Here is a 12,484-nt window from a genome sequence, read left to right as displayed (position 1 = left end):
AGCATCCAGGCTGTGCTCTTCCTGCTACAACCATTGGGCAGGAGGCCTTAGGTTCCACATCACCAGGTTCAGGAACAGTTATTATTCTACAACCGTCAGGCTCCTGAACCAATGTGGATAACTTCACTCACCCCAACTCTAAACTGGTTTCACGACCTACAGACTCACTTTCAAGGACTCTTTACAACCAATTTTCTCAGTATTTTTTATTTACACATTTTGCTTTCTTTTGTATATTGTTTCTTTGTCAGCCTTTTGGTAATGTATAGTTTTTCATAAATTCTATTTTATTTATTTTCCTGTAAATGCCTGTAAGAAAATGAATTTCAAGGCAGTATTTGGTAACATACATAATTTGATAATAAATTTGCTTTAGTAAACTTTGGGGAATGAACATCAAGATCAGCACATATTGTCTACCCCTATCTTTTCTCTTACTTCTCCCCTCTTTGTCCTGATGCAGATTCTCGACTCAAATGTTTTTAACATTTGCCACTGCAGAAGCAGCTTGACCATCATTTTGTACTATTGCCTTCAATGTGAACAAGCAAACCATTCAGACCACATTAATATTTCTGGAGTCATCCATAAACTGGATTGGGTGAGGATGGCAGATTCCACGTCAAGTTTATTGCCATGTGCACAATTATGGTGCAGTACAGGTATAATGAAAATTTGTTTACAGCAGCATCAAAGGCACATAGGTTCCAACAATTGGTTCTACTGTTCTTCTGTACATAAGTGAATTAAATTTTCACCAAAATAATCCAATGGTTTCATAGTTACTGCCTCGGGTAGCAATTGTTTTCATTTCGCCATTATCCTGAATGTCCAGGCTTCTCCGGTTATTTAAAAGCCAAATGTAAAACGAGCTATTGTCATTTCTAATTTTCTCTTCCGACATTTCTCAATGACAAGGAGTCACTTTATATCAGCTTGTACAGTATTAATTACCCTACTCCTAATTGCTCTAATGATTACCTCCGATCACCAGAGCCATTGGAAGCAGGATAATACATGCAAGCCGATATGAATTCACAGATCCTTATGACGCAAACAGCTTTTCTCTAATCCGCAAGAAATAAAATACTAACAGAGCAAAACGCCGCTACAGGTTACATCATTGCTAGGCGCGCTTTAGCAGTTTGAGCTAATTAAACTTAAACCCATTTTCCAAAAGTTGCAAATTAAACTATTATCAAAAACGTGTGACATACGTTTATTTATCTGATCAATAATTTCATTAACACAAATGTTGATTACACTACACCCACTTGCTTCATCGCAATTCTCCTGGCGACCGCGTCTGGAACTTCGGCCCTGCTCGGAATTGGCGCAAGATTCTCCCTTAAACACACATTCGCTCACCTGTCATACTGTACACACTCATTACATCGTTCTTTTTCATTCCGCTGCTCTACCCCTCTCTTTGATCCTACCCCTCCTCTCCCCCTCACATCCTCCCGCCCTCGAAGTTCCCCTCCCTTCCAATTATACGTCAGTTTCTTCTCCCTCCCTTATTACTCTCCCTCCGTATCATTCCTCTTTTCTTCCCCCCCCTTCCCTTCGGCTCCCTGCCTCCCTCCACCCCCTCCTCTCCTCTCCCTCCACCCCCTCCTCTCCTCTCCCTCCACTCCTCCTCTCCTCTCCCTCCACCCCCTCCTCTCCTCTCCCTCCACCCCCTCCTCTCCTCTCCCTCCACCCCCTCCTCTCCTCTCCCTCCACTCCTCCTCTCCTCTCCCTCCACCCCCTCCTCTCCTCTCCCTCCACCCCCTCCTCTCCTCTCCCTCCACCCCCTCCTCTCCTCTCCCTCCACTCCTCCTCTCCTCTCCCTCCACCCCCTCCTCTCCTCTCCCTCCACTCCTCCTCTCCTCTCCCTCCACCCCCTCCTCTCCTCTCCCTCCACCCCCTCCCCGCTCTGTTCCCCTCACCCCCCCCCGCAGCGTGCACACGCCTTTCTCTCTCAGCGACTGGGCGGGTTCCCGGCGGTCCTTCCCGCCCTCTTTACACAGATGACGGGCGCACAATCGCCCCTCGCCGGTCAGCTCTGGCATCCGTGCGCTGCGGCGGAAGCATCGCAGAGGGGGCGTCCGTTCTCACACCGACGGCAAGATGATCAGGACGTGAGCCGCGAGGGGCAACGTAAACAAAAGGCCACTCGGAAAGGAGGAGAGTGAAGCACCGACACGAGCTGATGAGATGAAGAGGCTCCACAGCAGGTATCTGATCATCATTGTCGCTTACTCGGTGTTGCTGCTAGCCGTTCCTTACTTGCTGGACTGCAGCAACTCCAGCAGGTCTTCCCGGGAACAATACTTGCTCCGGGTTTTCCCAAAGGAGGCGGAAGACCCTCGCTCGACGCAAGGCGGCGACGCCAACAGTTCGATTCCAGGGACGGTGGGCAACAAGAAGCAGCACGTGTACTTGCACGCCACTTGGAGAACGGGGTCCTCGTTCGCGGGAGAGCTCTTCAACCAGCACCCCAGGGTGTTCTATCTATACGAGCCCATGTGGTTGATGTGGCAGGCTCTGTACCCGGGCGACGCCGAGAGCTTGCAGGGGGCGGTCAGGGACATGCTACGCTCCCTCTTCCAGTGCGACTTCTCCGTGCTGAAACTCTACGCGTCGCCCGGCCCCTCGGGCTCGTTGACCACCCGCACCATCTTCGGTTGGAGGAACAACAAAGTCATCTGCTCGGCGCCTTTGTGCAGCGCCTACAAGAAGGAGCGCGTAGAGCTGGTGGACGCCAGTGTCTGCGAGAAACAGTGCGCGCCCCGGGACATCGAGGAGTTGGAGACCGAGTGCAGAAAGTATGACGTGATGGTGATTAAGGATGTAAGAGTCTTGGATGCGGGGATTCTGCTCCCCCTGATGCAGGACCCTTCCCTGAACTTCAAGGTAGTTCAGCTGGTCAGGGATCCCAGGGCAGTGCACAACTCCCGGATGAAATCGAAGCTCTCGCTCGTGAGGGAGAGCATCCAAGTACTCAGGAGCAGGAAGAAACACGGAAAAGATCAACGTGCGATCCCCAGTAGGTCGCAGCGAGCGGACACCTACGTGTCCAACGCCCTGGAGGTGATTTGTGAGGCTTGGAGCCGAGACCAGGCGCTGGTCAGAAGCTCCCCAGCCTGGATCACTCGGAGGTATCTCACCATTCGCTACGAGGACCTGGTGCTGGAACCAGTGGATGGGTTGAGGACACTCTACACCTTCGCCAATCTCACGGTCACTCCCTCGACCGAGGAATACGTGTTGAACATGACACGGGGGATAGGCTACTCTTCGGACAAGCCCTTCCTCATCTCTTCCAGGGACGCCAAGGAAGCCATCAGTGCATGGAAGAAAAGGCTGAGCTTGGTGCAGATCGAGCAGGTGGAGCAGAAGTGCCAGAAGGCTATGAAATTGCTGGGCTACCAATTAAAGAACGAGCAATACACGTAGACCTACCTCCCAGTTAGTGTTCCGAAGTCAGATTAAGGTAAAAAAAAAATCAAAATACACAACATGCAGTCATAATACAAGAATAGATTGGTGGACTGTGTTAAATTGATCCCCACCGTATTTTTGTGCATCCCTTGAAACAATTTCTGTGAATAAATAGTCATCAAAATTGGGGGTTAGCTTGATACATGGTCTGTAGTTTTCATTCTGAAAAGGGACAGTTCTGATGAAGTGAAAGTTGGTAGGTTCTAGATTGGTATGGGTGTCAAAGGTCGTGGATAGTAGGCGGGAGAATGGGGTTGAGAGGGGTAATAAATGAGCCATAATGGATTGGTGGACAGACTAGATGGGCCAAATGGCATAATTCTGCTGCTATACCTTATGGTCTTATGAATGGTTTTGGCCCAAAACTCTTTATTCTTCTCCATTGATGCTGCCGGACCTGCAGAGTTCAGCACTCCAGTACACCTGCAGAATCTCTTGTGTTTAATAGTTTTCATTCTGCTCCTTCCCTCCACGTCATGTGCCAATAAATAGAGGCTCTCAGATGTTCACAATGGTAACCAATGTAATCGAGCATGTCTGGAAATCATTCTCTGCTTTGCAAAGTGCATAGCTTGTATGTTTGATAAAGTACACCCCCACCCCCAAGATCGATGTTAAATCTTATGAAGCTTCTTATTACATTCACTTAAAAGGCACCACCTAGAGTAATATTTTCCAGGCTCGGCTCTCCCTGCCTCATCACATCCAACAAGGGCCTTGGACGTTCTCTCACCAGCTGACCTGCTCCTCAATCCAGCCTGACACCCTGCAGATAGCACCATCATCCCAGCACAGTCAGTTGTAGTTTTCTGATGTGTCATCTCACCCTTCTGACTGCTGACTGCACCCTGCCTCGATGATTATTCACGATTAGTATCCCCAATCCACTCATGCTTCCAAACCTGAATCCCCTATCACCAAAGCAGAGAAGGGTATCAGGTGCATGGGAAAACAGCTGTCTGCTGGTTCCCCTTCAAATTACAAACCTGGTTTGGATTTCTGCTGCAAATCATCAAAATGGGAATAACTTCATTCAGCTTCACTTGCCCCATCATTGAAATGCTCCCACAACCAATGGACTTTCCTGTCACGGATTCTTCATCTCACGTTCTCGATATGTGTTGCTTATTTATTTATTATTATTTCTTCGTTTTCATTTGCACAGTTTGTTCTCTCCTGCACAAAATAATCTGCAGATGCTGGGATCAAAGCGACACTCACAACACGCTGGAGGAACTCAGCAGGTCGGGCGACATCGTTTCCGTTCTTTCTTTTTAAATCTTTTTATTGAATAAGTACACAGAAGGTAAGCCATATAGGCACTAATACACTGTGAGAATATAATATATTACAGGAAATATTAAAACAGAAAAAAATTAATACAAACAGTGCAATTTAAACATAAAATAACAAGGTAATATAATAGTATACTAATTTTTATATATATCAATAGAAAAAGAAAAAAAAAACAAAAAAAACCCCCAAAAAAAACCCACCGTGCAACTAAACTAAAAAGCAAAGCAAAGCAATGGGCTAACTAGGAAACAAGTAGCGTTAAAGTACTTAAAATCACGTCCTCAAACCCGACCTCCATTAAAAACAGTTAAAAAAAACAAGAAGGGAATATAAATATGGACCGAGAGAAAAAAATATTACATTAAATGAAAATGTTGAATAAAAGGTCTCCAGGTCTGATCGAATTTAACTGAAGAATCATAAAGATTACTTCTAATTTTCTCCAAATTTAAACATAATATCGTCTGGGAAAACCAAAAAAACGAAGTTGGAGCATTAGTCTCTTTCCAGTGTTGTAAAATACATCTTTTCGCCATTAAAGTAAGAAATGCATTCATTCTACGGGCTGAAGGAGAAAGATTACTGGAAATTTTAGGTAATCCAAAGATAGCAGTAATAGGATGAGGAGCATCGTTTCCATGGATGCTGCCCGACCTGCTGAGTTCCTCCAGCGTGTTGTGAGTGTTGCTTCACTCTCTTCTGCGCTCTGTTTGAACACCCTAGTTGGGTGGTTATTCATTGATTCTGTTATAGTTATTATTCTGTGGATTTGTTAAGTATGCAAACAAGAAAATGAATCTCAGGGTTGTATATGATGTCATATATGAACTTTGATAATAAATTTATGTAGAACTTTGAAATCTAGTAGTGGTAGTGTGCTCACTCGAGTCGAGTATGATGTTCTCCTAAGGGGTTATCTGCCGATGGATCTTGAAGTGGCTGCAGAGGCTGTTCCAAGATCCACATGTTCTGGGACAGTGTGGGCAAGCATAAGTGGTGGTTGTGGGGAAGGGAGCTGCACTACACGAGAATGACCTACACTGCACCGTAAAGAACAAACGACAACTGCGGAGGGAGACCCTGAACAACTGAAAGACCCAACCTCTAATCCTATATGCTGGAACTCACCTCTTAACAAAACTGTGGGAGTACCTTCATCCAGAAAAGTAGAGTGGTTCAGGAAAATAGTTTGCAGCTACCTAAGTAAGGATGGATAATATTTCAGTGATGTTGACATCTCAGAAATGAACACAAATAAAACTGATTCATACCTGTGTTCCCCATCAAATCTTGGTCTGACCTTTCTACTGATCAATTGGACTCATTTTTTAAAATATTTTGTCTGATGGCTCCGGAGGGTTGACTGAGACCATCAATATCCTTTAACAAGTACACACATGCTCTATTTTGCCTCTGGGTCAGAAGGTTGCGGGCATAGACTTGCTTTTATGAAATTCCTCAGGCCTTAAAAGAGCTGGGCATTCACCTTGCAATCTAGTCAATCATTCAGTTTGCAACTAATACTTAAACAGATTCTCATGAAAAGTCATCTATCTACCTGATGTCCTGTTTCATCCTCTACAAAGACTGCCTGGCCAACGGGGTATTTCTAACGTTTTTTGGTTTTGTTTGAAATTTTCAGTATCTAAAGTTTCTTTGCTTCCCACTTACAAAAACATCTGAACAAGTCATTGCTACTTTTGGGAACCTGTACACATATTATGAGCTATTGAATTGAGTATCAAAGACAAATCATATTTTAGGAGGCAACACACACAGAATGCTGGAGGAACTCAGCACGTCAGGCAGCATCTGTGGAAATGAATAAATAGTTGAGTTTTTGGGCTGAGACCCTTCTTCAGGATTGGAAACGAAGGGGGAAGATGCCAGAATAAATAAGTGGGTGGAGAGGAAGGAGGATAGCTAGAAGGTGATAGGTGAAGCCAGGTGGGTAGGAAAGGTAAGGGGCTGGAAAGGAAGGAATCTGGTAGGAGAAAGGGAAGGAGGAGGGAATCCAGGGGGAAGTAGTAGGCAGGCGAGAAGAGGCAAAAGGTCAGAGTGGGGAATAGAGGAAGGGGGTGGGTGTGAAATTTGTTTACTGGAAGGAGAAATCGATATTTGTGCCATTAGATTGGAGGCTATGCGGACAGAATGTATGGTGTTGCTCCTCCACTCTGAGGGTGGCCTCGTCTTGGCACAACAGGAGGCCGTGGACCAACAAGGCAGCACAGGAACGGGAATAGGAATTAAAATATTTGGGCACTGGGAAGTCCCTCTTGCGGCGGATGGAGCCGAGGTGCTCAACAAAGCGGTTCTACCCCCCCCCCCCCCAATTTATGATGGGTCTCGCCAATGTAGAGGAGGCCACATCAGGAGCACCAGGCACAATAGACAACCCCAGCAGATTCTCTGGTGAAGTGTTGCCTCACTTGGAAGGACTGCCTGGGGCCCTGAATGGAGATGTGTGGGCAGGTGTAGCACTTCAGCCACTTACAGGGATAAGTGTCAGGAGGGAGATTAGTGGAGAGGGACAAATGGACAAGGGAATTGTGGAGGGATTGATCCCTGCGGAAAGCGGAGAGGTGGAAACATAAATATCTCAATCAAGGAAAACGGAGATCCATGATCCCAGTCAACATCCTAAAAAAAATTACCTGGTTATTTGCCTGGTTGATATTTCTGTGACTTTCAAAAATTGATGTTCATGTGTATTCACATTCATTGCAGTGCTATAGAATTGCTGAGTAATGGGAATTTGCAAAATATAGGCCATTTTATTTAATCATGTGAATGCTTGCCAGAAAAGAACCACTGAGACTAACCTCACTTTCCAGCTGATAGTATGTATACCTCATGAGTAGTAGCACATTAAGGGCTTATAGAGTCAGAATACTACAGCACAGAAAAAGGCCCTTCAGCCTATCTAGTCCATACCAAACTATTAATCTGCCTAGCTCCATCAACCTGCACCTGGACCATAGCCCTTCATACCCTCCCATCCGTGTACCTGTCCAAATTTCTCTTAAAAGTTGAAATCAAACCCACAACCACCACTTTCCCTAGCAGCTCGTTGCAGAAACTCTCCCTCTAAGCAAAGTTCCCTCTCATGTTCCCCTTAAACATTTTACTATTCACCCTTAACCTTGCCCAACCTCGGTGGAAAAAAAGCCTGCCTGCGTTTACACTGTCACCCAGGTACCAGTTTAGCCTCAACCACTGAAACCTATTTGTTAAGAGGAAATAGGTCTTTCCTGTTCATTCTACTAAACCTCTCATTGTTTATACACCTCTGTTAAATTCTCTTGCTGTTACTAAGAAAATAACACAAACCTAAGTCAACCTTCCCTTGTAACTAAAGTTCTTCATTCCAGGCAATATTTTTACAAATCTTGGAATCCTCTCCATAAGAGATTGGAGCAGAATTAGGCCATTCGGCCCTTTGAGTCCACTCTGCCATTTCATCATGGCTCATCCATTTTCACTCTCAACCCCATTCTCCTGCCTTCTCCTCATGCCCTGACTAATGGAGAACCTATCAATGTTCCCCGTAAATACACCCAATCACTTGGCCTCCACAGCTGTTCACCACGCTCTGGCTAAAGAAATTCCTCCTCATCTCGGTTTTAAATGTATGTCCCTCTATTCTGAGGCTGTCCCCTCTGGTCCTAGACTCTCCCACTATAGGAAACATCCTCACCATATCCACTCTATCTAGGCCTTTCAATATTACATCCTTACTTTCATATTCTAGTCCTCTTGAAATGAATCCTAACATTGCATTTGCTTTCTTCACTGCCAATTCAACTTGCAAGCTAACCTTTAGGGAATCCTGCATGATGAGTCCCAAGCCCCTTTGCACTTTTTGAATTTTCTCCTCGTTTAGAAAATAATCTTTTCTTTTATTCCTTCAACCAAAGTGTGTGGCCGTACACTTCCCAACAAATATTCAATCTGCCACTTCTTTGCCATTCTCCTAGTCTGTCAAGTTCTTCTGCAGGCTCCCTGCTTCCTCAGCACTACCTGCCCCTCCACCTATCTTCATATCATCTGCAAATTTGGCCTCAAAGCCATCAATTGAATCATCCAAATCATTGACATATAATGTAAAGAGAAGTCCCAACACCGACCTCTGTGGAACACCACTCGTCACCAGCAGCCAATCAGAAAAGGCTCCCTTTATTTCCACTGTTTGTCTCCTTCCAATCAGCCAACGTTCTATCTATGTTGGTATCTTTCCTATAATACCACGGGCTCTAATTTGTTAAGCAGTCTCATATGCAGCATGTTATCAAAGGCCTTCTGAAAGTTCAAGTACGCAACATTCACCAATTCTCCTTTGTTTATCCTGCTTGTTACTTCCTCAAAGAATTCCAACTGTTTTGTCAGGCAAGCTTTTCCTTTAAGGAAAACCATTGCTGACTTTAGCTTATTATATCATGTGCCTCCAAATGCCCTGAGACCTCATCCTTAACAATCGACTTGAACACCCCAGTGCATCTTTCCTGTGGTGACCTTACCTATCATGATTTGTTGCAGCCTTAATAGGTTTTTATACAACTCTTCAAGGTCCAGTATTCTTATACGAGACAACAGGGTGACCCGTTGGGGCACCCTTTGAGAGTAGGATAGTGCAGTCTGATGTGACCAGAATGAACATTAAATTTTCCTGAATGCTATTGGTATAGCTTTGCTTTGGAAACTGAAGTAGAAAACCTCAGTTTATTAAAGAAGAATGATTCATGGCAAAGCAAATACAGCTCCTTCTCATTTAACGAAGGACACTTTTGGTGGCATCATTACTGGTTTATCTGCCACCCTCGTGCCTCTCGTTGTCATTCTGGAGACATGCAGTCCTTTCATTCCCCCATCTCTTCATCTCTTCTGCTGTTTGTTCTTTGTCTCTGATTCTGGAGGTGTGCATTTCTCAGCTGCTTTGTCTCTTCCTCTCTCCTCCTTCTGTGCCTGTTTTTGTCATTCTGGAGACGTGCAGCCCTTTCATCCCCGGTCTCTTCATCCCTTCTGCTGTTTTTTGTTTGTCTCTGATCCTGGAGACGTGCTTGCCTCTCCTCCTCTGTCTCTTTTTCTTTCATCTTTTTTTGTTCTGACTCTTTGATCCTGGAGTCCTGCAGCCCTGGCCTCATCCGATTCTTGTTCTCTCCCTCTCCTTGCTGCTTCCCAACGACGTTTGGCATCATCTCTTGACCATAGTTTCCCCTTTCCCTTTCCACACGGCATAATTAGGCTGACCATTTTGTTTTTTACCCTAATGCTGGATAGAAGACACGAAGCAGTAACACCAAAGGATGCTGATTATTCTTGACGATGTGGTTGGTGCTCTCCTAAATGGACGTGATATAGTCACCGCTGTCCTTTGACTGCAGCAAAGGGTTTTATGGGTGTCTCAAAGTACGTCATTACAATAAGACTTAATTATCTCTTATTGATGGGCGGCAGTTAGATCTGTCCCAATCCTGTACATGCTGATGGTGATCAGCAGAATGTGACCCCTCGAAATAGAGCTGCCCTGCCCTTTTGTTCCGGTAGGTGTCGCTGCTGAGACTGGCCGTGCGCTTGCGTCGGGCTGTCGCGTCCCGATTTCCATGATGGCCGATTGGGTCTCGGGTGAAAGCCAGCTTGTTGATTTTTGGCGTATGAGCAATTTTATATGAATATATAACCCTGAACTTTGCATTCTGTAAGTTAGTGCATTTTAATTCGATTTAGCCAAAAAAAGTGCTGCTGTAATGCACCATTTGCGCTAATTGGAGGTCACAAACAGACAGACAGACAGAGCATGAGAGTTTTAGTAATATATAGATTGTGTACTTTAATGTAGGTATGGGGCAAAAATTCAAAATTTGCAGAAGAGACCAAGCTTGGGGTGCAGCAAGCATTGAAAAGGACAATAAGAAACTGTCCAAGGCATTGATAGGCTGGTAGAGTGGAGAGACAAATGAAAGATGAAATTTAATACAGAAAAATGTGGAGTATTATATTTTGGCAGCAAGAACTTGGAGGGAAAATGGAACAGATTTAAGGTTCCTTCTTTTGTTTTTCAAACAGCCCCTCATCTCCCTCTGAGTTTGCTGTAAAGTCTCATTAGCAGAATTTATTATTAGTTCTGTCCTCAAAATTAACAAAATCATGACAACAATTTTGTCAAATATTCACTTTTCTTTCAATTTGGAAACAAATGAAAATTCTGTTGCTGAAGAAAATAGTCCTTGGAACTATTTGAGTAAATCGATCTCTATTAATTTCACACAAGTTCCAGAAGATTAAAATATCCCATAATTACAGCTGAGGTTTGTTTGCTATTGATTATGTCAGTAGATTCACTGTTTTTCTTTGTGATGGCCACTTGTAAAGCCTAAATTCCACCTGTTTTCTGTCTTTCAGATTCACCTAAGCAAATTTGGGACAGCATTCAGTTCCAAGCACACAGAAATAGATAAACCCACTCTCGTAACTGGCACCATTCACTTGCTCTCTCTTCCACTTTCCTGGAATTACGCACGGTGTTGCATTTTCAAGAACTGATGAAAATGTTGCAGCAGAACATTTGAATTCTGAAATACTAATTGATTTGACACCAGAGAAGAGATTTTTATTTTGTTAAATGTAACAGGGCACACAGTTAAAGGGAGTATGGTTACACTCAGAGTTAGTTGGTGAGTTGAAAAGTAAATTGGTTTCTTGAAAAGAAGGATGAGATGCATGTTGTTCCACAAGACTGCATTGGGGTTCATCTCATTTTAATTTTCACGTTCACCAAGTTATTTGGATTTGCAAATTGGAAGGTTCAACTTGGAGAGAGTATTGTTACAAGTTTGTGAAATATTCAACAAGACATGCTTTTGTATGAATAATAACAGGTGAAGTTTGCAGTTTGCAAAAATGTTTTTTGAATGAAAACTAGGGAAGAGAGATTCATTCTAAATTGTAAGATTTTATGTGGAATAGAAGTTGATAAAAGTAGCACTACAAGCAGATATAATAATATTAAGAGATAAATTATAATTGGCTTCCAATCTGGAAGCGTAGTATACGAATACAAGGGTGTAAGATTGAACCTACACACAACCAAAAGTTCAAAGTAAATTTATTATCAAAGTATGTATATCATATACAGCCTTGAGATTCACCTTCTTGTGAGCAGCCACAAAACAGAAATGCAATAGAATCCACGAAAACCCCAGAAAACCAAGAATTGAAAAACGTCCAATGTGCAAAAAAACAAATCGTGCTAACATTTAAAAAAGTAAAGAAGTAATGCACAGAACATGAGCCACAAAGTCCGCTGAAAGTGAGTCCACAGCCACCATAATTAAGCTGAGGCTGGAAGACTGTTTGCACTTTTGGGTATTCAATTATAATCAACATTTCTGGGTTGTATATAAAGGGAAAACGGATTATGAGGTTAAAATTTACTAGATCTTTGAAGAGAAATTTAGGGTTAAATGGTGCATTGCAATTCTCAGATTACTAGACCACAAACACATAGTAGATGACAGTTGTGAACAGGCTTGGAAAGTTAGGCTTTTAACCAGAGCTGAGGATTAGGGTTGAAGTAATTAAGAAGCACCATCATTATGTTTCTAAAGTAACTAATGAGAACCAGAAATGTGTTTAAGGAAGTAACAAAAGTTGAATAGGAGGGATGTTTGAGAAAGTCTCTTCCAAAAGTAAAGGCTGAATGTGA

The 12,484-nt window shown here is 43.7% G+C and overlaps 1 protein-coding gene across 1 annotated transcript; it reads left to right on the top strand.

The window, feature by feature from the left end:
• The first annotated feature begins 1,951 nt into the window (after window positions 1-1,951).
• On the top strand, window positions 1,952-12,062 carry chst7 (carbohydrate (N-acetylglucosamine 6-O) sulfotransferase 7). Its single transcript, XM_072264237.1, has 2 exons — window positions 1,952-3,478; window positions 11,182-12,062. Exon 1 carries the CDS (start codon window positions 2,200-2,202, stop codon window positions 3,439-3,441), a length of 1,242 nt encoding a protein of 413 aa, XP_072120338.1. The 5' UTR covers window positions 1,952-2,199; the 3' UTR covers window positions 3,442-3,478; window positions 11,182-12,062.
• The last annotated feature ends 422 nt before the right edge of the window (window positions 12,063-12,484 follow it).

Source organism: Mobula birostris, chromosome 7 (assembly GCF_030028105.1).
Source record: "Mobula birostris isolate sMobBir1 chromosome 7, sMobBir1.hap1, whole genome shotgun sequence".
In the NCBI taxonomy this organism is placed as follows: Eukaryota; Metazoa; Chordata; class Chondrichthyes; order Myliobatiformes; family Myliobatidae; genus Mobula; species Mobula birostris.
Note: the sequence above shows the minus strand (reverse complement) of the source record. Positions and strands in the feature narration are given on the sequence as shown.

Bases quoted from the DNA above. Each gene is read 5' to 3' on its own strand.
- chst7 (XM_072264237.1), top strand. From the start codon at position 2,200: ATGAAGAGGCTCCACAGCAGGTATCTGATCATCATTGTCGCTTACTCG.